Genomic DNA, 24,640 nt, shown 5'->3' with positions numbered 1-24,640 from the left:
AGCATGAGCGATGCCCCATTCACAAATGAATCACTCTTTTGAGTCGATTCTGTTCAAAGACTTGATCAAACAAGTCTTAATTGGTTTGTGAATCAGTTTGAATTATTTGTTCAGTTTCCTGCACGCACTGAACCGTTTGAAGCAGTTTCTCACTCGGAGTCGTACTTGGAAATTTAAGGACATCAAGAGTGTGGATGAAGTGGCTGTGGACCTACAGTCAATTGAAAGCAAATCGGCAAACGATCCTATTGTTTGTCAGCGATGAAGATCTTTATTAGTTGAACAACTGCATATGTGGTCTGTGAACGACTCCACATGTATAGCTACATTCGATTTCATTTCATACAGGTAATACATTTTGCAACCAAACAGATTATTACGCCAAGTACATGATTCTACTCCACTACTAAAAAAAGTATGACATTACCAGTTTTATGGACATATACCTTAATTTATACATTAAATAAGCTACCATTGTTCAAAGAGTATGAAATAAACACCCGCTAACCCGCAATTTGTGGTATTTTTTCTTGAGCATTATGTAATATCAGCATACAGATAAAGAACCACATAAACCTTGTTGATCCTATTATCATAAAAAAACAATTATTTAAATGTCACGTGATTGTGCAAATAATTTACAGAATGGGTAGATATCAGTATTCAGCACTCTTGGGGTTTTTTTTTTGGGTCCATCCCCTACCTACTTACAATTATCCTGACCACACAAAGTAAGCAACCTCATCCAAATCCACTGGGTAATCAGTAAGGTATATGGGACCTTTGTCAAAATACTCTCCCTTGTAACTTCTCCATCTGCCTGCAGGAAGATATATATCTCTTTCTTGCTTGCCTGGTTCAAGTACAGGAGCCACCAAAAGGTCATCTCCTATAAGGAACTGAGAGTCAATTTTGTAAGCTGCTTCATCATCTGTTGCAATCCACCAAAGAGGGCGAATAATGGGATCCCCAGTGTACAGCACTTCCCCAGCAAGCTCCAGAACCCGAGGGGCTACAAGAGACTTATGGAGAGCAATGAACTTATTGGCGATTTTCACCACCTCATCATCATAGTGCCATGGTGGAAGTGAGAACTGCATGGCTGGCATGAAAGCTGAGAGCTCTAGCCAACGGATGTACAGCTCACGTTCTGGAAGTCCAGTGAGGTTTGAATATGCATTTCCACCTATTATGTCTGGTAGAACAAACTGGTAGCCTAGAATGCTGATAGTAAGTACAGTAGGGATTATAGATTTGAGGCCTAAGGTGTATCCCCATTGAGAGTCACGGTCAATAATTCTGAAGAAGCAGGAGATGTTTTGAGATTGATAGCCCGACCGCAGCTCTGCGCGGTCATTGAAGGGTATTGCCATCTCAGTGTAGCGGCGAGTAAAAGTACTGGGATCCTGCAAAGGAACAAAGGTACTGAACTGCTGGGGTAAGTAACTTGTTTCTCCTGCATCAAACATGAAAGATGCCACTCCATACTTGTTCTTGAGGGTGCGGAGATTCAAGGCATACCAGTCCCGAGCTTCTGGATTTGTGAAATCCAAAATTCCAGCTATACCATTCCACCAACGCACCAAAGCGGGAAGCTGGCTATCAGGCACTCGTACAAACAGACCTCGCTCTACTCCAACACCAAAATTGACAGAATTATAGTTGACAAATGGATGAGTCCACAGAGTAACCTGGAAGCCATCTTCCCTTAGTTTTTGAAACATGGCTGAAGCATTGGGGAACTTGATTGGATCTAACTCAAAGTCCCCGTAGCCACTAGTAAATCTATCGTACAGCTCCAGGTGACTGCAGTTGAAGCCATTTTTTTGTATGTCAGATGCATATTTTAAAATAAATTCTTGGTTGACTTCTTCTAGAGCTCTTGTAGACCACATCGGTTGACTGAAGACAACTTCTGAGGGAATCTTATTGGGCTTGTTGAAATATCGCCGTACCATGTACTTGTGTATAGAGGTGACGTCAAGGCCGACACATACTCGATAGCTGAGTGTCACATGATGGGGTTTACCAGGGTCTGGCCTATAAGGGCTGTCATCGTATCGAGCTTGGAACCACAGAGTTTTGTTTGTTTCATCCCAGCCAAGATGAAAAGGAACAGAATTGTTAATTTTTATGGCTGTAGCATTGGAAGAAAGCCAGTAGCGCTCTAAGATACCACCAAACGCCTGGTGATTGTAACGGATATCACCTGTAATGAAAGGTTTGGGTGTTTGCTGTCCTTTTAAAACTATTGGCCAATGCTGCGACCAAGTCTCCGCGCCACCGTACCAATGTGATCCACTGCAGGACATGACGTGCTCCACCAACCGATGCTCCTCTAGCTCGTCCCAACGCACACGATAGCACTCAACTGTGTCTTTAGGCTTTACTGTTTCTATGAAGAAATTTATATTCCCCGCATTTGATTTGTCACAGGTGAGAATCTGTCCCTCTTTCGAACACGAGTCCAGATCAAGGGTTCCAGACCTAAAATGGACAAAGAAAAACACTGTGACTCATAATCATAATTAATCAAATATATACGTAATCATAAATACAAGCATAAACAACAACATTTTAAAAAAAATACCTGAATGCCATTTTGAAAATGACAACACCAGCTTGGTTTCGGATGACAAAACCATCTTTGTTAAGGTCTAATCTATCAGTCGTCAGACGGTTGGCCTTTTGAAGGGAAGCGTAGTAGTAGCACCATGCTACCATGGCAGCAATAACCAGTATGACTCCGAGCGCACTTGCTGTTATCACCGAGCGGCTTGGTCTGCTAACTCTATTCCGCCTAGGTGTCGAGTAATGGCTCATGGCGCCAATGCCAATATCTCCAACAGTTGCTGATACAATCTGGTACATCTTTACAACACTTTTATGCACACAGCCTTCAGTAAAATGTTTCTAACTCATGAGCAGAAAGCAGACTGTTTTAGGTGTGCTGCACATGGGCTGCACATGGTTGAAGCAGCAGCTGGCCAGGACAACTTGAAAATTTGCCATGCCTAGACATATTGAGACAATTTTAAAGGAATAATATGAAAATATGCAGTTCTTCTTTTCATGCAAAAATACAATGTTTGAAAGTGATATAGCAGTATAGGGAATATAATGCACTTTATCATGCCTCTTTATGGTTTAACCGAAAATTAAGATCCTGTCATCATTTACTCATTCCTCAAGTCGTTCCAAATATGTTTGTCTTTCTTTCTTCTGTAATACGTAAAAGATTCTGAGAAATGTCTTATTGTCTTTTTGTCCAATGGAAGTCAATGGTACCAAAAATGTAGTTACCAATATTCTTCAAAATATCAATATTCTTCAGCTTCAATTTTATTCTGCAGAAGAAAAAAAAGTCATTCAGGCTTGGAACGACATGAGGGTGAGTAAATGATGAAGGAATTTTCCTTTTTGAGTGAACTATCCCTTGTAGACATGATAAACTGCATGGGGAAATCCACAATTCTCAACATCTGTGAGACACAAAAGCAGATTTAAGCTGTTGTTTTTACTCTACAGCAGCTGAATAGTCCTCCAGGCATGTATTGAACATAGTTTCCAATACAGGGTTGTGCTGTCCAGTAACAGGCACACTCTATATGGATTTGATGGACATTTGCAACCGAATAAAAGTCTCTAGCTGTAATTTAAAACAATTGTATTTACAATTTCAATGTTGTGTTAATTGTGGGAATTAGCTACTAGTTGCAGCAGTTCTAGTTCAGCAGATTCATCCTCATCACTCTTAGCACCAATCACAGAAAAAAAAAGATTTCAACACTCAGCAAGTGCTCTCTGACACATCACTTGACAAATTAAAAGTAGCCTACAGTAACACTGCTGCTAGATAACTAGTGATTAAGTGTCTTGCAGATGATAGTATTTCACTTTCATTCTACAGTTTTTGAGGTATTCAGATTCACTTGAGAGAGCACAGAGATTTATTTGTATGTTATTATGACACCTTAAATAAATATACATTAGGCAATATATTTTCACCAGTTACTTACATTTTGTGTCCAGATGAGATAATTCGGAAGGAAATAGGCCTGCTACAATACAAAACAAAGAATAAGTGAATATTTTACTTCCACTCAACAATTGTAGTTCCTGTAGCCTACTCGCCTTGACGTCTGAGGATTCACGAACATCTTATGAAACGGGTTACACAACGACAACGAAATTAAACTTTTCAGAACATCATAAAAGTGTTTTAAGAAATAACCTTAATCTGATAACGACATAGGACTACACGTCGGTCAAAATGCTCTTGCTGAACGTTCATGAATGCAAAAGCAAGTTCGACCTGTTTTTGTGAATCATGGGTAATGTAGTATTGTGAGATGTATAAGTCTTTTATTTGATGATAACACAAAACTACGGAAAGCAAACACGAAATCTCTGTATATAGGTCAGAAAAAAAAAATTTAGTAGCATTGTTTATAACTGTATTTTCCCAGAATCTGGTTAGTATTGGTTCAACCAGGTTTTATGTTTTCCATAACACACATATTCCACTAGATGGCGGTGAATAATAAGAGGAAATGAACGTCACAACACTGATCATTGTAAATCAAAATGACAGAGGACAACTTCTCTTGTATTTCTTGATGGTTTGATGGTAGATTGCAAGAGAGTTGGCAGTATTGTGATTCTGATGGGAATATACAAGACCTGACAAAAGACATTTTAATTTTTAAAAAGTTGTTTAATAAATGTAACATTGTGAGTGAGAATGTACTGTATACAACCCAATGACCTGCACTTTGCCATTAGTCCAAACAAGCTTTTACTCTGGACACTGATCAGTGTCAAAACAAATAAAAAATTCACCTCAGCAAACAGAAACTGAAAATTGCTACCCAGCAGCATGCCGCTAAGCAATGTCAAAACATTACAAAAATTAAAAAGTATTTTCTGATATTCCTTACACAAAATACACAAAAATAAGACAGTCCCCAAACTGTCTCAATGGTCAAAAAAAAATAAAAAATAAATCATAGTGACTATATCAAGACCTATTGACACATCATACCACCTATAATAAGGAACAATGAAACGTGTGTCTTTCCATGTAGTCATGCATGGCCAGAATCTGCAGAACACTGTTGAGTCTAGGTAACAAATGTTCTTTTCTCTCTCCCAGTCTCCCTGTCCCCAGTGACACACAAATGAAAATATATCAGCCTGGGAATCGCTTAGTACTCAATTTCATTAAAATTTTCAGAGAAGCCTGAGTATGGGACACTGTCTCCAGGATCTAGAGAAAGAGAGAAAGAAAGAGAGAGTTATGCACAGTATAAACAACATATCTCTTACAGCGTCCCATATTACTGCTTCCTCAGTAAATCAGATACAGTAACAGTATGTTATCCCTCCATAGACAAACTCCAATGAGAACCTCCCTGAAGAAACCACCTGCCTTTTACTGCAGTGCAGTCGACTGACCTCACACAAACTACAGCAATACATCAAATAAAACAATCTGAGGATGAGGCGATGCATGAATCACTGACACTTCCTGTTCAACCTTCATGTATGTGAATATGTATTTGAATTCACATACTACAGCACACAAGAAGACATTTATGTAAACCATTCATAAGAATTAAATCTTTGAGCAAGAATTTGTGGGGCCATGATGTGACACGTTTTTTAATCCTATATATTAATTTATTCAAAAATATAAAAAGTTTAATAAATATACAAAAATAAAATATAAAATACCTAAAAATGCAGTTCACACATATACAATGACTTAATAAACCTTTTTTTTTTTTTCTTCTTCTTTCTTTAATATTTCATTGAATTTCATCTTTATCTTGTTTGGGGGTAATACAACTGTCATAATTAGTGGTAATACAACTAATAAATCGTATTAAAATTCTATATTTTTTTTGGCATAATCATTTACTATATTATCATTATAATTATTATTATTACATGTAGTCCAACCAACATGCAGAAATATGCAGGAAAAAATGTAAAACAGGAAATGACATCATAGAGAGGACCCCTGCAGACGCTTATGACTGTGTCAAGGTCAATAACTCTCCTAAAATATCAGATAATTTGACATGGTAGTCATTTAAAAATATATTTAAAAACCATTGTGTTGTCGTTATGGTAAACAGTTTTGTTCACTCACCTTTGCATGGTCCCTTTTTAAACACAATATCATCGATTGCAATGTCACTCCTCACTGAAGATCCTCTAATGGCTTCAAATATAATCTGCAAACAATTAGGGACACATGACTTTATTTCTCATACAAAAAAAAGTAACACAGTGACCTTCCTGGCACTTCAAGCACCATCTTCTCAGTGATCAAATGGTTGCTTTGATGTGAACATTATAAAATCATTTTTTCAAAGACATTTTTCAACAAGAAAGGGAGTAGGAGCGTGTTTCTAACCCAATGCCTTGTGTAACACTCGTAATCCACTGTGGCTTTCATCCAGGACACACTTTGTTCTCCTTGTCTTGTCCAAAGCAATCTCTCCTTGTCCCCCTTATGCAGCAGGACGCTCAGGGTGCCAGTGCCTGAGCCATGCATGTGGTAGAAGAAGATCAGACACTGAGGGCTGGTCGAACCCCTCAGCTCAGTGGACATCAGTCGGGCTGACTGCTTGGGTAACATGTGAGATGCCTCAATGTACATGAAGTAGCCTTGAAGTCAGAGCAGGAAAGACTTAGTGTGCGCTGTCTCATGACATCAGCGGTTAATAAAGCATTTCAAGCTGAAGTATAAATCTGACTCACCTACCCCTAAGGTGTGGTCCCCCTTGGGTCCTGTGTAAGATGTGGGTGTCTGTCCCCTGATCCGCAACCAATGTCCTTTCTTAACTTTCTTTTTCTGAGTGTAGCCGCAGTCTCCAGTTTCAAAGTTACAGTGTCCAGGAGGAGGATTTAAGGGTCCTAAACAGAGCACAAAAAGGTTGACCTGTTTTAGGATAGCAAAGTACATATTACCACACTAAACGTGAGTGAAATGGTTAAAAGCTTGTCTATTTCTATTCACCGCAGCCGCCACTGCCCATTTAATGTCTATGTTTGTGAGGGCAGATGTTCTCAATTGCCATGGAATATATGCCTATAAACAGAATATTTAAGAACCTTAGACGAGGGCCTTGCCCATTTCTTAAGCCACATTGTTTAAAACGTGCTCACAACTTACGAGTAACTTCTGCCAAGCAACCTAATAGAGTTTACCCTTTAATAGAACAATCAGTTGCTTAAATCTTTTACAAGTCATGGGTTTCACTTCCATAAAAGCAACACAACTGGGTCAAACACCATGTTATCGTTTAGGACAGTTCTCAATATGGGGACAGTTTTTATGGAAGCTTGTTTCCGCCACTGAATAATAAATAAATAATAATAATTGCGACTTTTTATCTCACAATTCTGACTTTTTTTCTCACAATTGCGATATATCAAGTCAGAATTGTGACTTTTTTTCTCAGAATTGCGAGATATGAAGTCAGAATTGCGAGATATAAAGTCGCAATTGCGAGATATAAAGTCACAATTGCGAGATATAAAGTCGCAATTCTGAGAAATAAAGTCGCAATTGGGAGATATAAAGTCAGAATTGCACGATATAAACTCGCAATTGCGTGTTATAAAGTCAGAATTGTGAGATATAAAGTCGCAATTGCGTGTTATAAAGTCAGAATTGTGAGATATAAAGTCGCAATTGCGAGAAAAAAAGTCCGAATTCTGACTTTATAACACGCAATTGTGACTTTATATCTCGCAATTCTGACTTTATAACACGCAATTGCGACTTTATTTCACGCAATTCTGACTTTATATCTCGCAATTCTGACTTTATATCTCGCAATTCTGACTTTATATCTCGCAATTCTGACTTTATATCTCGCAATTCTGACTTTATATCTCGCAATTCTGAGAAATAAAGTCAGAATTGCGAGATGTAAACTCGCAATTAAAATAAAAAGTCGCAATTATCTTTTAAAATGTTTCATTTTGTGGCGGAAACAAGCTTCCATAAGTTTTAGACTAACCCTTATGAGTCAGTTTTATTATTAAAAGAAAGAACCAATACCAAGCATAACTTTTTTTCTTTACACTTATATGAATGAAAAGGCACACAATATATCTTTAGTTGTTCTCCATTAAAGTGAGCATGTGGAAATATATACATGATAAATACATTTATTCATTGAAATTTTCCAACATTAGAGGATGTTTCACCACAATTATTAAGTGATGTTTGTAAAAACGATAGATTGCTGGATGTGCTATTTTCAGGAATCAAACTTTAAAAAGCCTCTAAAGAATTTGGCCCAATTATAGCTAAATCAATATCTACATGATATGTATGGTATGATATATCTGGTGCAAAAATATTATGTTAATTATTAATCGAAATTTTGCATGCAGTCTCCTATCTGGAACAAATATTACCTATTACGAGACATGAAAGCATACTTGTTTGCTGTGGTCAGATAGAGGCATTAACACGTTAGAGAATATTTATGAGGACACAGGGTTAAGGACACTCCGGGATCTGCAGTCTTGTTATAATCTACCTGGATTCTCATGGTTCTTGTATTTTCACTTAAGGCTTAAAGAGTTCCTTGACAGACCTTTGACATCTCACCCCATGGCTCATTGGTTTGAATCCATGAAGGGGAAAACAGCCAAGGTCTCTATTATTTATGGTAGTCTTGTCATGGAGAAATGTGGAACTCTGGGTATTACCTGAATTTGGGACAGAGAGCTTAGAGCGCAGGATCACAGTTTTGATTGGGAAACAATTTGGTCAAATGTTTCAGTCTAAAATCCCTGCCCACCAGCTGATCAATTCCAATGTAATCCACAGAATATATTATACACCTCTGAATCGTTTTAGAATGAAACGTATTCCCTCCCCTGTATGTGACAAATGTAACACTGGGGCAATTGGCAGCTTTCTCCAACTATTCTGGGAATGTCCACCGATCTTCAACTTCTGGGTTAAAGTCTCTGCTGTTCTATCACAACTTTTGGAACTGATCCTGAGCCATGTATTTCCATTCTTAATGATGTCTCCTCTGTAACTTTAACTTTAAATCAAAAACAGACTTTCTTATCTGGGTTAACAGCTGCCAATAAAACTATCATTAGTTCTTGGTTTCCTCCTAATTCTATGTCAAAACAGCAATGGTTGTCCTATTTTATAGATATTGTTCGTTTGGAGCGATCCACTGCCTTAATCAAAAGAGCAAAGATTACAACTATTATGCACTGGAACCGAACTCATGACAGCTTGATTTCTTGATTTATATTCTTAAACCTTAAGTGATCTAAAGTTATAGGATGGGAGTGTACACCCAAGATGTAGATCAAGGCAAATGCAGGTTCTATTTTTTTGGTTTTGTTTTATCTGTTTCCTTTTATTTTAATAGACACCTTAATACTCTTTATTTCAACAGGCACTTTCTGCCTGTAAATCATCTATCTCTAACATCATGTATATAGTTTTTTTATTATTGTTATTCTTTATGTATGTGTACCTGTTTCTCTTGTGTATATCCGTTTTATATTTGTTATCAGTTATATCCTCCAATTAAGTCAGTGAACATTTGTCAGTGTTAATGCTGGTAACTTTGTTCATAAGAAAAGCACAATAAAGTATTGGTCAAAAACAATTCTAGTGAAAACTTTCTTTTGGAAGGTTTTTAAAATTCCTTGTGTATGGTGGGAGGAAAAAAGGAAAAAAAGCTGGAATTAACTCTAACCATGGAACACAATTGCCATCTGAATAGGGCTTTTCGCTGTTAAAAGGGTAGAAGTACCTGTAGCAACCCGACAGTCTCCAAGGGTCACTGAGATGTCATCGAGAGACACAACTCCACAGTCCCAGAAGTTTCTGCAGATGCTGACAAATGCTACCTTAAAGGAAAGTTAATAACAAGTTACATAATGACAAATAAAGCTAAAATAGAGAGATCATAGTTGAGTAGTCCTAAACTCCTGTAATATAGCACATAATTTTACTCAAGAAAAAAGCAAAAACGGTCAATTAAGGTACACTATTTAACTTTTATTTTGTTAAAAATTAACAAAATTTAAATAATGAATCAATACATAATCAATCCTTCTCCCAAAGTGTGTTTTGTATTACCCTGATTCACTATGTTAAGCCTATTATAAGTGTTTATATTTTAGATCTATCAGGATGTTGTTTTTTTAGCAGGAAATTGTGTAAATACGTCATTCGCATGTGTGCGCCTCATCATATCTGTAAACAGAGAAAAGTTGCTCCGGCTACTTTGATGCATATATGGTGTGGGGGTGGCATAAGTTAGTTGTCACAACAAGAGAGAAAGGTTGACATGGAGCACGATAAATCTCAAACCTCCGGGGAATCAACCGGGGGTTTTTTTAAACATGAAAGTCTGTTGGCAAAAAAAAGAATGTGACAGCTTGTAATAAAACGAGAATCAACATTAACTTTGCTTTTTGGAGATGGCGAGAACTCAGGGATTTTAAAATGTAAAAGCAACTTGGAATTAGTAAGGTATTTTATTGAACAGATGAATTGCCATGTGTAGCTCTCTAACAGAGTTCATTGTGAAGCGTTATCTGTTGTGAAGGATCATTTTATTATGGTTGTTGTAGTGCTGGGCTGGAATTTATAATGGGTATGCACAGTAACGTCTTTAGCTAGGCAGCTTGAGATACTTTCCAATTTCCATCAAAACTACTAATATCTCTTAATCCTAGTAGTGAATGTTTTATGAGCAGTAGGATCACCATATTGATCCACACAAAGCCAAAGCACAACCAAAACAATGTTCTTCTGCAAAATGCATGCAGTTTTTTTTTTTACCACTAGAGGGACAAACATAGTGTACCTTTAAGAGTTACTTGAATTGTTAATTTCTAATATTATTTTAAAAGAGACAATTCATAACCAACGTAATTTTTATTTAACATTTACAGAACTCAATTTAAAACTGATTTTTCTGTGGTTTTTCTCTTAAATGGCTTTGACATTTTGAGGAAGCACAAAATATTCCACAAATGGAAGCTCTAATAATGGAGTTTTGACGTTGTTTGTCTGCCACAGACTCTCCATTAAAAAGAGTCTTGCTCTTCAGTTATCAGAACTGAGATCCCTGAGATTACAACAGGAATTCACACACAGGGTGACCCAAAGTGCAGGACAAGATTTGTTAGGGCTTATCATTTGGAAGTGACAAGAAAATACTTAACTAAAATAAAAAAGTATTAAAACTGAATTTGTACTAGTCATTCAGGACAACGTCCTTCTATCACCTCTAATCTGAAGAACACTTAAACCTTCATGCTGTTCATCATCACACAATTTACACAACTGTTTAACTGTTTTTTAAATAAGTCTCTTATGCTCACCAAGGCTGCATTTATTTGATAAAAAAAATACAGTAAAACAGCGATATTGTGAAATATTACAAATCATAATAACTTATAGACTCTAAAATTTTGAACGGAGGTGTATACAGTATATAAAAAATTAAAAGCAGCCATGATCATCAACAGAGCCCAGTCTTGAAGAAACATACGGTATTTACCAACAACCCATTCATTTTACACTTACCTTAGTAGACATGGGCTTTAAGTAGGTGACTTCCACCTCTGTCCAAACATCTCTAGACCTCTCAGACACGGTCCAAATTTTCTCCTGAGCTACGTTGTTTTCATCATAGATATAGAGAGCCAGAGCATTATCTAATTTCATGAACCCATGCAAGGCATAGTAGAACCTGAGGCAGTATTTATGGTTCCCTGGCAGGGGCGGTCCAAAAAGACGACCCACATACCCTGGACGTGAGGAATAACGAGTGTTGGTCAGCAGAAAAGACCCTGTGGATATAATTGACAGACATAAGAGACATATACATTTTAAATAAATAGTCATATGGTTCTTTGTTCATATTAATGTTTATTTATTATGAGTACTGATCAATTCAATTTAAATGTGCATAAAAAATCATATACAGTAGCTAGTAAATGTAAATATATGATATGTCACAAATTTGGTGATTTTATGAAAAAAACAGTCTCACTTCCGCACCAGTGCCTGTGGTGTGATCACCGATGCGGTAAACATTTGGTTTCACAGAGACCATGTTCCACACTGAACCTCCGGTCTGTTCCTGATAATACTGACACAGCCCCTCCTCAAAGTCACAGTTTGCAACAGAAGGGTCAAATGCTGGCTCTGAAACATGAGTCACATGAAACAGACTCACATCATGAGCATCTCCCACATGCACAGACTTTCTGTAAAACGCATGTAAACTGCTGACTAAAGGGAAAGTCGATGTGGTTGCTATAACAGGACAACAACAAGAAAATTTCCTTTTAAACAGCTACTTGTAGGCTGTTTTAGGTTGTAGGGTACAAAACTGAAGGCCCCTCTGAAAAAAAATGGGACTACTTTCTATCCCAAAGTATATGATGGTGAAAAATTATATTTCTTGTAATTGAATATTGGTGGAGCAACATTTTTGTAAAGGTAAGACGTTTGTTTTGAACATAAAGGCAACTTTATTCAAGGGGACTTTTTATCCTTAATGCCTTTCACTTATTCAACAATTACTGACAAATTATTGATTCACTGAAACACATAAATAAGTTATCTCATAATATGTGTTAATTTCATCAATTCTCATTAGCTACATAAATCAGAAATATTTTTAAAGAAGTTGGCCTACATGTTAGATCAAATTACAACCTGATCTCACAGGAAAGCGGAACTATTTTACGAGGTAGCAATTTCGTATGAATTCGTACAATGTGAATCGTACGAAAACGTACACTTTAAAAAATAAAAAAAAGCATGAATGTTCACCCCTAAACATAACCGTCAGTAGGGCGTACACAGATCATACAAATCGTAAAAATTAGATTGTACGAATAAGCCACCAATTCGCCAAAACGTAAAATAGCTATGAATTGGCACTAGATTGTTGAAAATTACCTCAACTTCCCTATTACATGACCTCATAGATCAGTATTTTGCAGTGCATAGTAATAAGCATGTGTTCAAGAAAGTGCAATGGTGGTTTTTGTTGTCATTCGATGATATGAGAAAAAATCTAATCAAAATGGTATTTTACCATGAGGAGCCTTTAGTCCAGTTGAACCCTATGTATTAACCCTTAAACGCATATATCGGGTCTTTAGTGACCCGGGACGTCATTCACTACCCTCTTCCTCATAAATGTTTTAAAGTTAGACACCAACCTTTTTAATATTCATCAATCAATTAATTATAAACAATATGACAAGAAAAAAAATAAAATGATAAAAGAATGCCTGTTTTCCCATCCATTTTTTGTAAAAAATTGTACAGGGTTGCTAATGACCTGAGGTGTGTAACAGTGTAAGTATATTTTTTCTGCACAACAATAATTGAGTCTCTGATGACTGAATAAGTGCAATTCACCTTTACTCCACAAGGTGAGAATGTCTGATACACAATGATGAAGTGACATTTCACTCATAGTTACCGCAGGCAGAAAACAAAAGAATAGGAAGTATCATCAGCAAAACTTAAAATGGTTCAGCGATTTACTGCAGAGCAAGTACTGAACGCAATCAAATATTAGTGAAAAAAACAGAATATGTAATAATGATTGGCAAAACATTCATGCATTTAAGGGTTAAAGTAAGCGATTTCTGAGAAATGTTGTTTGAAAACTGAAATCAACACATAAATATTTTCTAGATATCTGTTCTGTGGGCGTGCTTAAAAAAAATGAGCTTGTACGTAGTCCTGGCTGTGTACATAGGCGAGAAAAAATTAAGTGGATTGAGCGATCAGACCAAGCACCAAAAATATCTTGCAGCCAATCAGAAATACGGGTGCATTATGCTCATGATGGGGGAGGAGAGAGAGTGAGCAAGTGGGAAATTTTGTAGAAAGACTATAGAAAGAGAGAAGGATGAGATATTACCAAAGAGGTAAAAGGTCAGAGGAATACAATTGGAAGAAGGGTTACGATCAGGCGAGGGCTAGGACCCCCGTTAATATTGAAAATGCTTTCTAGATCTGGGGAGACATGAGAGAGTAGGAAGGCCTGAAAATGGACGCCGAGGTTGCTTTGTTTCTGTTCGATACGTGAATAACACTGGTTTTGTTATGTTTCACAGAACCGAAATATGCTGAGGTACAGTTTGCTGTTGAATCAAGGCTGATTCATCCATACTTGGGCAATTCCTGTGTTGCATAGCATGTTCGTTATTTTGGGAGTAATGAAGGGAGGGATGTGTTTCTTTTCCCTTAGTCTGTTTGTTTGGGTATCAATTTCAAATATCAGCAGTGTTTCTCAGAAATCGCTTACTGCACCTCTAAGTAACAGTGACTACAGAATCCCAAACATAAAGACATGTCTACAAAAGAGATAACATGTGTTTACCAGGTTACAGTGATTGTTGAAATTAAACCATAAAACTTGTTAGTGGTTTCGAGCTCTGTAAACAGCTGTATTGTGATGTTTGGGATTATACACAGTTGCATAAGTCGCGTTTAGTGCTTATTATGCAACAGCACCGCACTGACCTGTCTCTGTGTGGCAAAACTCTGATGAGAAAGAAATGTCATCCAGAGCAACATATCCACCACGGGCACTGTTGAACGCCACCTCAAACACCACCTAGTAATCCAAATACACCAATCAGTCTAAATCAGACAAATGAAGTACCCAACATGAAGGGAGATGATTAATTCATTTTGAAAACTGAAAAAGTTTTAAATGGATTTAGTTTGTAACTCAGTGTAAAAGCAATTTTTCTAAAGGTTCAAAGAGTGGTGCATTAGTATTAACAATTCAGACGGTGAACTCATCTGCTGGAGAGAATCTCCAGACTCCACACACACTCCCACTCTCATTATTTACATTGTCTCCCAGAGTTGGCTGCTCACACTCAAACATGGCAGCCACAGCGTTAGCACTTCACTTCATGTTTATACTATTCCTACAGATGCAAAATAAACAATCCCATTTTCCCCAGTACAGAGATGACGTTATGTATGGTTTGAAATAGATCAACCTTTGAACTATATTTGAAAATTACCAAAGGTATCTATTACAATTATTACAGTTCATAATCAAAGCAGTTTTGATTACATTTATATGGTCAGTTTTCAGTAAAACTATTTATATTTGATTTGGTTACAGAAAATATACACCTTTAAAACACTTACTGACCCCAAACTTTTGAACGGTAAAAAGTCAGTGAGGTTTTTCTGGGGGGTTTTTCAGGGGTTTTCGGCAAAAACATATACTCCATGAATGCATTAAATTGGTCGGTAAAGACTATACACATACATGTGTATATTTCGATTCAAAGAATATTGAAAAAAGCAACTGCTTTCAACAATAATAGAAAAACAATAAGATGCAAAACAATAATGCTGAAAGGCCATGTGAGACTGAAGACTGAAGACTGAAGTCCTGGCTGCTGAATATGCCAAAATATTTCAAAATCATACCAACCCCAAACTTTTGAACGACAGTATATATTCCAATTAGTTACGAATGTCATAATATGAATATTAGTCTAAGTTAGTGACATTCGTTACTAACTGAATGTACATTAACAAAAATCTGCTAATCTATTATTGAAAATTATTGCATAAGTGTTAGCCATTCATCTACTGGAGTTCAAAATATATTTATATAGAGGGTGTAAAGAACCCTTCATAGAGCATTAATTCATAATTGTTTGACTTAAACTTGCCATCTATAACATGACATAAGTCTGCACAACGTCTTATATATGTTAACCGTGCAATAGGCCCCTTTTATAAATAGGTGCTAGTCTTGTTATGATAGTGTTCTTGCGTATACATGTGGGAACTACAGCTCTTAAGCCATGATAGTGTATTTGCAAATGGCTTTAGTATGTTTTGGGTAGTTAAAACTTGTAATATATATTAAGTAGAAAGCTTACATATGGATAGTATCAACATGTGAATGTTCTGTACTGCTTTCATGCATTTGCTGTGACCTGTAGTGCAGAACATGAGCAAAAAGTTGTGAAGAAAAGGTCTCCTGGATTTATCCCAGGCTAAAATAACTGTTGTGTTTAATTTTACTTTATAAGAGATTATTTTAAATTAACAGCAATTTAATTGTTTAAATGGATTTTTATTTTTTGATGGAAACTAAATGCACTAAATGCACCTTTTTTTTCTATTCTGTTGCCGTATAGTTTATATTTAAAGTGGTGTTTTTGTCTAATGTCACCATACTGTCTCTCAAAATCTGTCTTGCAATGCAGTGATACATCAAAAATTCACTGACCTCTAGAGGATGTGGTGCCTTTATATCCACTTGCACTAACTTCCAATGCGAGGTTGCATACACATCAGGTCTCCATATCTCTTCATAGTGGCCCAGCTGGTCCTTAGTGAAGACTGAGAAGAAATTCCCAATGGCTTGGTCCCGTTGATAGTAAAAGGACAAGCATCCTGCCATTGAAGTGGTAGTCATTGGTGACACCAACTTGGCCACCTCTTGGAACCTTTTAGCATAAATCGAGTCCACATACATGTAGTGACCTAGTTCAGAGTGGAAAAATTAAACAAAGAATGGATTCACAAAGCACATTCCTCAGGGTAGAAGAGTAAGCAAGCTCCAAACCAAGAGAATTGTGGGTTGAAAAAAGCTATTGTCTTGTTGGAGAGCCTGGTTTGATTCATTCCAGCTCTTGCACGTGTGCAGTGGAGTTATTCTGTCAGTCTGTATTATTACCTCTTTCATTGTTCATGGTGTGGTCATCTGGAAGGTTTGACTGAGGGTCCCGTGCCAAACTCCCACCCACATACCAGTTTACATTGGGATTCCATTGATTACTGTAGCCACACAAGTGATGCTCCTCAAAGTTGCACTCTAAACAGAAATGAAAGATTATTATTAACGTGTTTTGAGTTTACAGCTACAATCATCATCCTCTCGTCCCTCATACCTTTCAGGAATGAAATCAAATGGGTTTGGATACACACACACACAAATTACAGAACCTACAAAAAGCTCAGTTATTATTATTGATTTTTTTGTTATTCAGTGATATTACTCAAAATATAAAGCTGGAACTAAATGCAGAAAATTAATGTTACAGAAGTTTTTCAATGAAAAATATTTAACATAATTGTGATAATTTTATGCTTCATGCTTTTGTTTCAGTTGTTATTATTAAATCAGATCAAATTACACTAAGGGGGGTGCAGAAGTTTTTCTACTTTAAAAAAGTAGGGCGTGACAACATGGTGTTCCTGCACAAAGTTTGGATTTTTAAAGCATCATGGATGCTGTGGTCCATTGTACTGGTTAAGAGTATAAAATCTGAAGACTTACCTATACAGTATCCAGGGATGATGTGTATTTCAAAAACAGCAACGCTATTTCCCATTCCTCTGCTGGGTTTAGCCTCAAATAATAGCTAAAAGTAAAAGTCAAAAAGTAATAAACAAAGAGAAATGATACAGTTTGGGCTGCAACAGTTAAACATGCACCGATTGCTATCGATTCAACAGACAAAAATGTTTATTTTATTATCCAAACCCTATAAAACAATCTTTATCTAACTCATTATGACAGGGCACAACCTCTTCACTCTCTTTCAGTGATTCTATAAATCATAAATTAAACACAGCTTCAGTTTTACACACAGTCTAATTTTAGAGTAAATATAACATCAGAAGGTTTACATCACACATCTCAAGTCAAAACTAGCATAATAGATCCACTTTCTTTCCAGTCATAACTCATTACACTTGTTATTAAACAAAGTCAATTTCTATTCCTTTGTTTATAAAGGGCAAGTATTACGCTCAGTCTGTCTTTCCAAATGTAATTCCCAAAAACACTGAATTACTATTTGTGTAGTAGTACAAGCGCTTTTCTGATCAAGGGAGAGACGTATCCACTGTAGTATTTACAAAGTGCTCTTTTGTTCACTCAGCTCCACTCAAACTTTCTTTTAAGCTAATGGTTCTCAAGCAAACTATGAATAGTCTTGACTACATTATGTCACACACACAACCCCCTTGAATTTCTTTGCATTCGAACACAGAAGTGACTGTGCCATGTCAGGCAGATACCTGGTAAGCCCCAGACATATTACGGAGGTCCACGCTAGCAATGAGCCAACTGTCTGAGGGTTTCTCCGCCGTCCATAACACGTAGTCAAAGTTCTCGCCCTCGGGTCGCAAGTGCAGTTGAAGAGAGCCTGAGCCTGAGATCTGATAGACCAACCGCATACAGCTCCAGTCTCTGAGCTCCAGCTCTGGGCTGACCAGGACATACTTTTCTTTCTCACCAAAAGATGACGAATCTGCTGTGATGAAGCGACCTGAAAAAAGTAGAAGAGTCATAATTTCAGTATTGGTGAGAACAGAAATGTATGCAGAAGTCTAAGAACAGAATAGAAACACTTCCAAAATGTAACATTCAGTTTACATTTAGTCCTGTTATTTTCATTGCAGGATAAAGCAATGGATCTGGGTTTTCAGATCCTTGAAGTCAAATCAATCTAATGATCCAGGGTCTCACGGGATCATCAGTAATGAACAGAAACCTCTTAAAAACGTAATGAAATGAATGGGCGACTGCTTCACCATTTTAAACTGTGTGTCAAAAAACAGGTGTGATCCGTATCAGGTTCTCCAAAATAAAGTCCATGCAATCACATCAAATGGAGACTCAGATGGGATACTCAAATGGTAATTTAACAGTCCGTTTAGTCTTCTGACTTTAACAAAGCGACTGTTTAGAGCACAGAAATAGGTTACGTTGACATTTAAACAGTTTATTAAAGAAGAAATATCAGCTGTCATAAGTAAAGTAATCATATAGGTTGTGAACGTATCCAATTTCCTCTTGTTTAATCTGCATCAAACCTCGACATGATGTAAAAGTGTGTTTGCTGCCGTTAGCTTCAGTGATCACTGATACCTCCAGATGTTCTCATGGTGATTCATTCCAGGTGCCAGATGAAAACAATGCCTTTTTTTCTTCTCTCTTTATGACCTCTTGCAAAAACACAGAATTTCTACACTTTGGTTTGTCCCTCTTTTGGGATCTCATATATTTAATCCTTGAGCAAATACCAATCGTTAATGTCCCATTTCTCTACCCATGACATCAGCTTCTGAGGTAGGTGTTTAAAATAGTGAAGTCATGTCTTTTGTAAGGTCAATTGAAATTAGCCCCCATTTTGTGGAACTATATTGGTGTTGTTTCTTTTTCTACTGTAAAACAAGTGGCTCCATCTTAATTCAAACATCCTGATGATGAAATCACGCACACTATATGCATACCCTAGTGTTCACATAAAAAAAAAAGAGATATACTTTGGGATTAACCTAGTGTTCGCTTAAAAACCAAAGTATACTATAGTGCATTTAGTGAAGAAACAAATAAAGGATAAAGTGCAATTCTCGCTACACACTCAAAACTCACTGCAGCAGCTGTTATTCAATGGCTGGAAGTAGCCCACCTCCTTCTGATTCTTAAAAAGAAAAAGGGTTAAATGTTAAGATGAACTCCGTGAATGTCTGCTGTACATCTTCAAATGCCTTAATGATTTCTACAGCTGCTGAAAATGTCTGGAGAAACAAGGTTAGCAGATCCCCAGATTCAGTTTTTTCTCATAATTTCCATCTCAAGTCCTTCTAGAAATGTTCTCTTACATTTATAGTTTTTGGCTGCCTGTACATTTAATAAATGAATATGACTGATGCTCTAAATGGTATTATTTAAAGGCACACTGTGCAGTTTCTGTTTTTCTCAAACAGCGACCCCTAGAGTCGCTGTGGAGTATAAGCTACTTGTATTTAACGTGACTGTTGTAAATACCACTCACGCAGAGCCGTCTCTGCACTCTTCCGATCGTGCTTTCTTCGTTTTCTTCGTTGACTCTGCCATGATTCACGTCTGAAATGCGTGCTAGTGTCTTCCATAGAGGCTGCTTCATGTGATGTTGAAGTATGCGACGTCGTGCCGTAAAGCAAGTCGTGATTCGCGCCACCTCTCAAACTCCACCCCGCCACAAACATCCCCCCCCCCCCCCGCTTTGTTATCGGGATGATTCGCCCAACTACGAGTTTGTTTACCATCGAAATGATTTCGATGCTGTTGTATTAAGGTACAAATCTTGCATAGTGTGCCTTTAATGGTATTGTTTTCTATGCTATAATCATAGCAAAGAGTGGGCACACTGATACACAGTAACACAGGCCTACATCTTTTTTATAAAATAACAGAAAAGTTATATGGCAAATGGATCATTGTCTTAATTCATTCATTAAAAATTTAGTAAAGTTCCTTCATTTTCCTAAAACTAAGACGCCTGTCTCTGCTGTGTTTCCAGTACGAAGTCAGTGTTGTCTAGGAAACCAAACAGAGACACATTGCCCAGTCTTGTTTTATTGACCTGTGGGGAAAAACTCACTCCAAAAGCAGGAGACACCAGACAACTGCCCACGGTATGTTCACTGGATTACACTTCTTTCATCATACTTCGATCAACAGTCATTCTAAAGCATCTCCTCTGTTTTCCCCAGAACAGCTGAGCCCATCCAGTTGTTCACCAGCCATCATAGTTTTTGGCAGAGGACAGAAACAAAATTTAAGTAATGATAACAAAGCTTATTTTTAGAACAGAGCGCCGAAAAGTACAGTTATGGAAAGTGCTCATTGTGCTTAAAGTACAATAATATTAAGGTAAATACAAAGACAAGTAACATGCAAGGTATAGCATGACAGCTGTCCTGCAACATGTGTCACTTTCGAGATGGTGGACTGAGAAGAGTTATAGCACGCATGATCTGTGAAACATCTCTGGCCAGCCCTGTCATGTAGAGCAGGCTCACTCAATGAAGTGCAGATTACAACCATCAACCCGTAAAGGGTTAGATCACCCCAAAATAAAAAATCTGTCATTAGTTACTCACCCTCATGTCATTCAAAACCCATAAGACCTTCGTTCATCTTCGGTACACAAATGAAGATCTTTTTGATGAAATCCAAGATATTTCTGACCTCTCCATAGACAGCAATGCAACGACCACTTTCAAGACCCAGAAAAGTAGTAAAGACATCGTTAAAATAGTCCATGTGACTCCAGTGGTTTAACCTTAATGTTAAGAAGCGACAAGAATACTTTTTTTGGCTTTAATGAAGAATTTGAGTTACATTAACTATTTTAAAGATGTCTTTACTTTGCGCAAGATATCATCAAGATAATCGGCGACTAGTACATTAAATGTATATGTTAAAGGGATAGTTCAGCTAAAAATGAAAATTCTGTCATCATTTACTCACCCCCAAATTGTGAGTGAATAAATTATGACAGAATTTTCATTTTTGAGAGAACTATACCTTTAATTCTGAGAGTTTATTCGCATGTCAAGTGTTTCTTTTCAGGATATGCGCATTTTCAGAATTGGCAGTAAAAAAGTTGTATGGAAACCCAACTGATTGCGCATATGTTCCGTTACCTTTCCCTACCCCACTAACTTGCCGGATCCATCACACCATTGTTCCAGGACCTCATAGTTTACAAATTAAGCACTAGTCCAGACCTCACGCCTATAAACACATCATCAAAGAGAAGAGATGTCCTTGCAAGAGGAAGGGAAAGTTCTCTTGATTAAAGATTACAATGGCACATACATTTTAAAAAATAATTATGTGCACAGATAATTAATTTCATTTATCAACAACAATTGACAAAAACAACAACAGTGGTCAATTTTGAATTCACAGTGACTTTAAGGCTGATTTTTTCAGCCTAATGATTTTGGAAAAATCTTAAAGGCATAGTTCACCCAAAATTACTCTCCCTCATGTCGTTCCAAACCATAAGACTTTCGTTCACCTTCGAAACACAAAGATCTTTTTGACGAAATCTGAGAGCTTTCTGTCCCTCCATTGACAGCTACGCAACTACCACTTTGAGGCTTCAAAAAGTTCATGAAGAGATTGTAAAACTAATCCATATTAATGGATTAATGGATTCAAATTTTCAGAAGAGACTCAATCGCTTATATGATGAACAGGTTTAATTTAGGCTTTTATTCACATATAAACATTGATCAGTGAACATAAACAGAAGCTCAAGAGCAAAGTGCGAAGCAGTAAGCAAGAGCGTCTGAACAGTAGCTAAGCAGGAAGCAGGAATCAAATGCGAAAACAAACCTCTTGAAGCTCAAACGTGCATAACATGAGAATGAACTTCATTGGTTCTTGCAGAAGCTCAAACGTGCTGCATAAGTTGATGAATGTTTATGTGAATAAAAGGCTAAATATATAGCCTAATCTGTTCATCATATAAAGCAATTGTGATTCTTCAGAAAATTTTGGATTAGTTTTACGATCTCAAATTAACTTTTTGCAGTGTCAAAGTAGTATTGCATAGCTATCAATGGAGGGACAGAAAGCTTTCAGATTTCATCAAAAAGATCTTCATTTGTGTTCTGAAGATTAACGAAAGTCTTTACGGGTTTGGAACGACATGAGGGTGAGTAATTAATGACAGAATTTTCATTTTTGGATGAACTATCCCTTTAAGTTTGAGATTTCTACAAGTTGCGGTCTCTGATGGTCAGATACTTTTAGGGCAGAAAAAGAATAATTGGCAGGCTACATATAAAACTTGAACACTTCTCATACCTTCCTCGTTGATGGTCCAGGCAGCATAAGCGGGATCAGACGTGTAGCCGCAGCTGTCCGCGTCAAAACTGCACGAGCCGCGCAAAAGCTGCGTCTGAGCCCGCGTTAGAAGAGCGACTGCTGAGGATGACATAACATCAGATAAGCACTAAACTAACGTCTTAACGAGAGTTAACTCGCTCTGTTATAATATGTTATAATATCCCAGATATTATATATAATAGCTATAGCCTATCTGGTATAGATGTACAAAAAGTCAATTCAGCAACAAACAGACAGTTACAGTTTTTTCCATTAAGAAAAGTGACCTACCCAGAAGGGTTGAGAAGTGAAGCAAACTCATGGCGAAAGTTGCAGGGATGCTGGAGTGGAAGAGTGAAGTTTCCACTAACGCAGATTGCGTACGGCAGCGTGACTGCGAACGCTGCATTCACTCTCCATGCTTGACTCTCGACTCAGTGCTGAACAGACAGTGGGAGGAGGGAGTGGTTGTTGAGGTTTCTATTTCAGTACTGGCAATGGATCTCCCATAAGTAAAGAGTTTGCCACTGTGTAAACGTCTGCAGAAATGGCATATGCCTAATTCTAATCATGCAGGTAATAATCATCAATATGTCAACTTTTGAATGGGGTCTTTTTTTTATGAAATTCAGCATTTTTTTTTGTCTTATAATATGTAAACATCTTTTATGTAAAATATCTTATTCAGGGTAGTACTAAATAAAAAAACAACTTGCATTTTGTATGATCCCTCTTAGTTTGTTAAAATAATTAACATTTTGCAGATTCTCCAAGGGGTATGTAAACTTTTGAGCACAACTATATGAACAATTTCAGAACAATTTCTATTCTCATTTCTGGAGTAGTAGGGATGTCATTTTTCTCCTAATTTTCCTTGAAGTAAATTAGTATGAGATAATGGAACATTCGTCTTTAACTGTACCAAACCACTGGCAAGGTCAGGAAGTACCAGCACAGGAGTACGTGCGTGGTCCATGTAGTGGTCTGGTGAAGTTAAAAGCAACAAAGTCATTTTGTTTAAAAAAAAAAAAGGTGTACACTATACATGGTGGGAATGGGATTTTATGTTAGGAACATTGTCTTCTCTCTAACCTGCCTAATAAAATTGGAATTGTTAACAACAGAGACCCAGCTGCAGGCTTTCAACAATGTTGTTCATGAGGCTGTGTCTTTTTACAGCAATATCCTTGCAGGCACAAGATCCACAGAGCAACAAATCCACTGCATATGCACAAGGATTGTGGTAATTCCCATCTAGGGATCACACCTGTGGAGCTTTGTCCTCCGTGTAGAGGTTTCTACTGTTAACATACAACGTCTCCAAAACAAAGAGAAGAACAAAAAAACGAAGGAAAGAAACAATTAGTTTAAATATTGTGGAAAATATGTTCCTAGGTGCAGTTTTTTATGTTCATTGACATGGACTGGGTCTGATGCAGGACGATTCACTGCATGTTTACTGTGAACGCACTCCACTTAAACACACATGCACTGCATTTTAGAATGATTTATTGATTGTGTCATATGAGCTTTTTTCACTCAAATATATATATTTCATCCTTTAACTCACATTGTTATTGTTAACTAAAAATAAAACTATTAGAATAGTTTCTGTAGAAATGGATAGATAGATCACTGAGTATATTGTACACACAACACACAGAGGCAATGAGGAAATCATTTTAAGGATAATGTGTCATTTCTTTCTCTTTCCTCTCTCACTCTACATGTCCGTTGCCACGCAGAGAGTGAGTTTGGACTGTGTTCTGTAAATTTCCCCTCATTCAGGAAGACCTCTCTCAGGCAGTCCTGTGTGAAGATCCTGGGTTTTTCACTAACCATGTGTTTAGCTTGGAGGACTGCACTTTTCCACACACAGCCTGAAGAACAGGAATGATGGGATTGCTGGAGGATGAATTCTCCACTAA

The 24,640-nt window shown here is 37.2% G+C and overlaps 2 protein-coding genes across 5 annotated transcripts; both read right to left on the bottom strand.

Annotated features, from left to right (window-relative positions):
* Positions 1 to 254: 254 nt before the first annotated feature.
* On the bottom strand, positions 255 to 4,322 carry LOC307159488 (myogenesis-regulating glycosidase). 2 transcript variants are annotated; one of them, XM_079872893.1, is made up of 4 exons: positions 4,135 to 4,322; positions 4,020 to 4,061; positions 2,591 to 3,014; positions 255 to 2,487 (listed from the first exon to the last, which is right to left on the bottom strand). In XM_079872893.1, the coding sequence occupies exons 3-4, from the start codon at positions 2,869 to 2,871 to the stop codon at positions 714 to 716; spliced, it is 2,055 nt and encodes a 684-aa protein (XP_079729019.1). In that variant the 5' UTR covers positions 2,872 to 3,014; positions 4,020 to 4,061; positions 4,135 to 4,322; the 3' UTR covers positions 255 to 713. The 2 variants fall into 2 exon arrangements, with proteins under 2 accessions (XP_079729019.1, XP_079729020.1); XM_079872894.1 differs by having other exon boundaries at positions 4,235 to 4,322.
* Positions 4,323 to 4,707: 385 nt separating this feature from the next.
* Positions 4,708 to 23,168, bottom strand: mamdc2a (MAM domain containing 2a). Of its 3 annotated transcripts, none has more exons than XM_079871804.1 (14): positions 23,004 to 23,167; positions 22,692 to 22,811; positions 18,119 to 18,369; positions 17,373 to 17,457; positions 16,770 to 16,907; positions 16,320 to 16,576; positions 14,573 to 14,666; positions 12,080 to 12,226; positions 11,603 to 11,868; positions 9,816 to 9,912; positions 6,772 to 6,927; positions 6,425 to 6,678; positions 6,158 to 6,242; positions 4,708 to 5,269 (listed from the first exon to the last, which is right to left on the bottom strand). In XM_079871804.1, exons 1-14 carry the CDS (start codon positions 23,119 to 23,121, stop codon positions 5,208 to 5,210), a joined length of 2,130 nt encoding a protein of 709 aa, XP_079727930.1. In that variant the 5' UTR covers positions 23,122 to 23,167; the 3' UTR covers positions 4,708 to 5,207. The 3 variants fall into 3 exon arrangements, with proteins under 3 accessions (XP_079727930.1, XP_079727931.1, XP_079727932.1); XM_079871805.1 differs by having other exon boundaries at positions 22,692 to 22,808; XM_079871806.1 differs by lacking the exons at positions 4,708 to 5,269; positions 6,158 to 6,242 and having other exon boundaries at positions 6,480 to 6,678; positions 6,776 to 6,927; positions 23,004 to 23,168.
* Positions 23,169 to 24,640: the final 1,472 nt, after the last annotated feature.

The sequence above is a fragment of the Squalius cephalus genome (genome assembly GCF_949319135.1).
Source record: "Squalius cephalus genome assembly, chromosome: 5".
Taxonomy (NCBI): domain Eukaryota; kingdom Metazoa; phylum Chordata; class Actinopteri; order Cypriniformes; family Leuciscidae; genus Squalius; species Squalius cephalus.
Note: the sequence above shows the minus strand (reverse complement) of the source record. Positions and strands in the feature narration are given on the sequence as shown.

What these genes read in the sequence shown, in the direction of transcription:
- LOC307159488 (XM_079872893.1), bottom strand. Translation starts at nt 2,871, where the DNA reads ATGTACCAGATTGTATCAGCAACTGTTGGAGATATTGGCATTGGCGCC. An exon ending in ATTTTCAAAATGGCATTCAG is followed by an intron (nt 2,488 to 2,590) that starts GTATTTTTTTTA and finishes TGTCCATTTTAG; the next exon opens with GTCTGGAACCCTTGATCTGG.
- mamdc2a (XM_079871804.1), bottom strand. Translation starts at nt 23,121, where the DNA reads ATGCAGCGTTCGCAGTCACGCTGCCGTACGCAATCTGCGTTAGTGGAA. An exon ending in CTGGACCATCAACGAGGAAG is followed by an intron (nt 18,370 to 22,691) that starts GTATGAGAAGTG and finishes TACTTTTTTCAG; the next exon opens with GTCGCTTCATCACAGCAGAT. An exon ending in TAAAGCCCATGTCTACTAAG is followed by an intron (nt 9,913 to 11,602) that starts GTAAGTGTAAAA and finishes CTTTCCTTTAAG; the next exon opens with GTAGCATTTGTCAGCATCTG.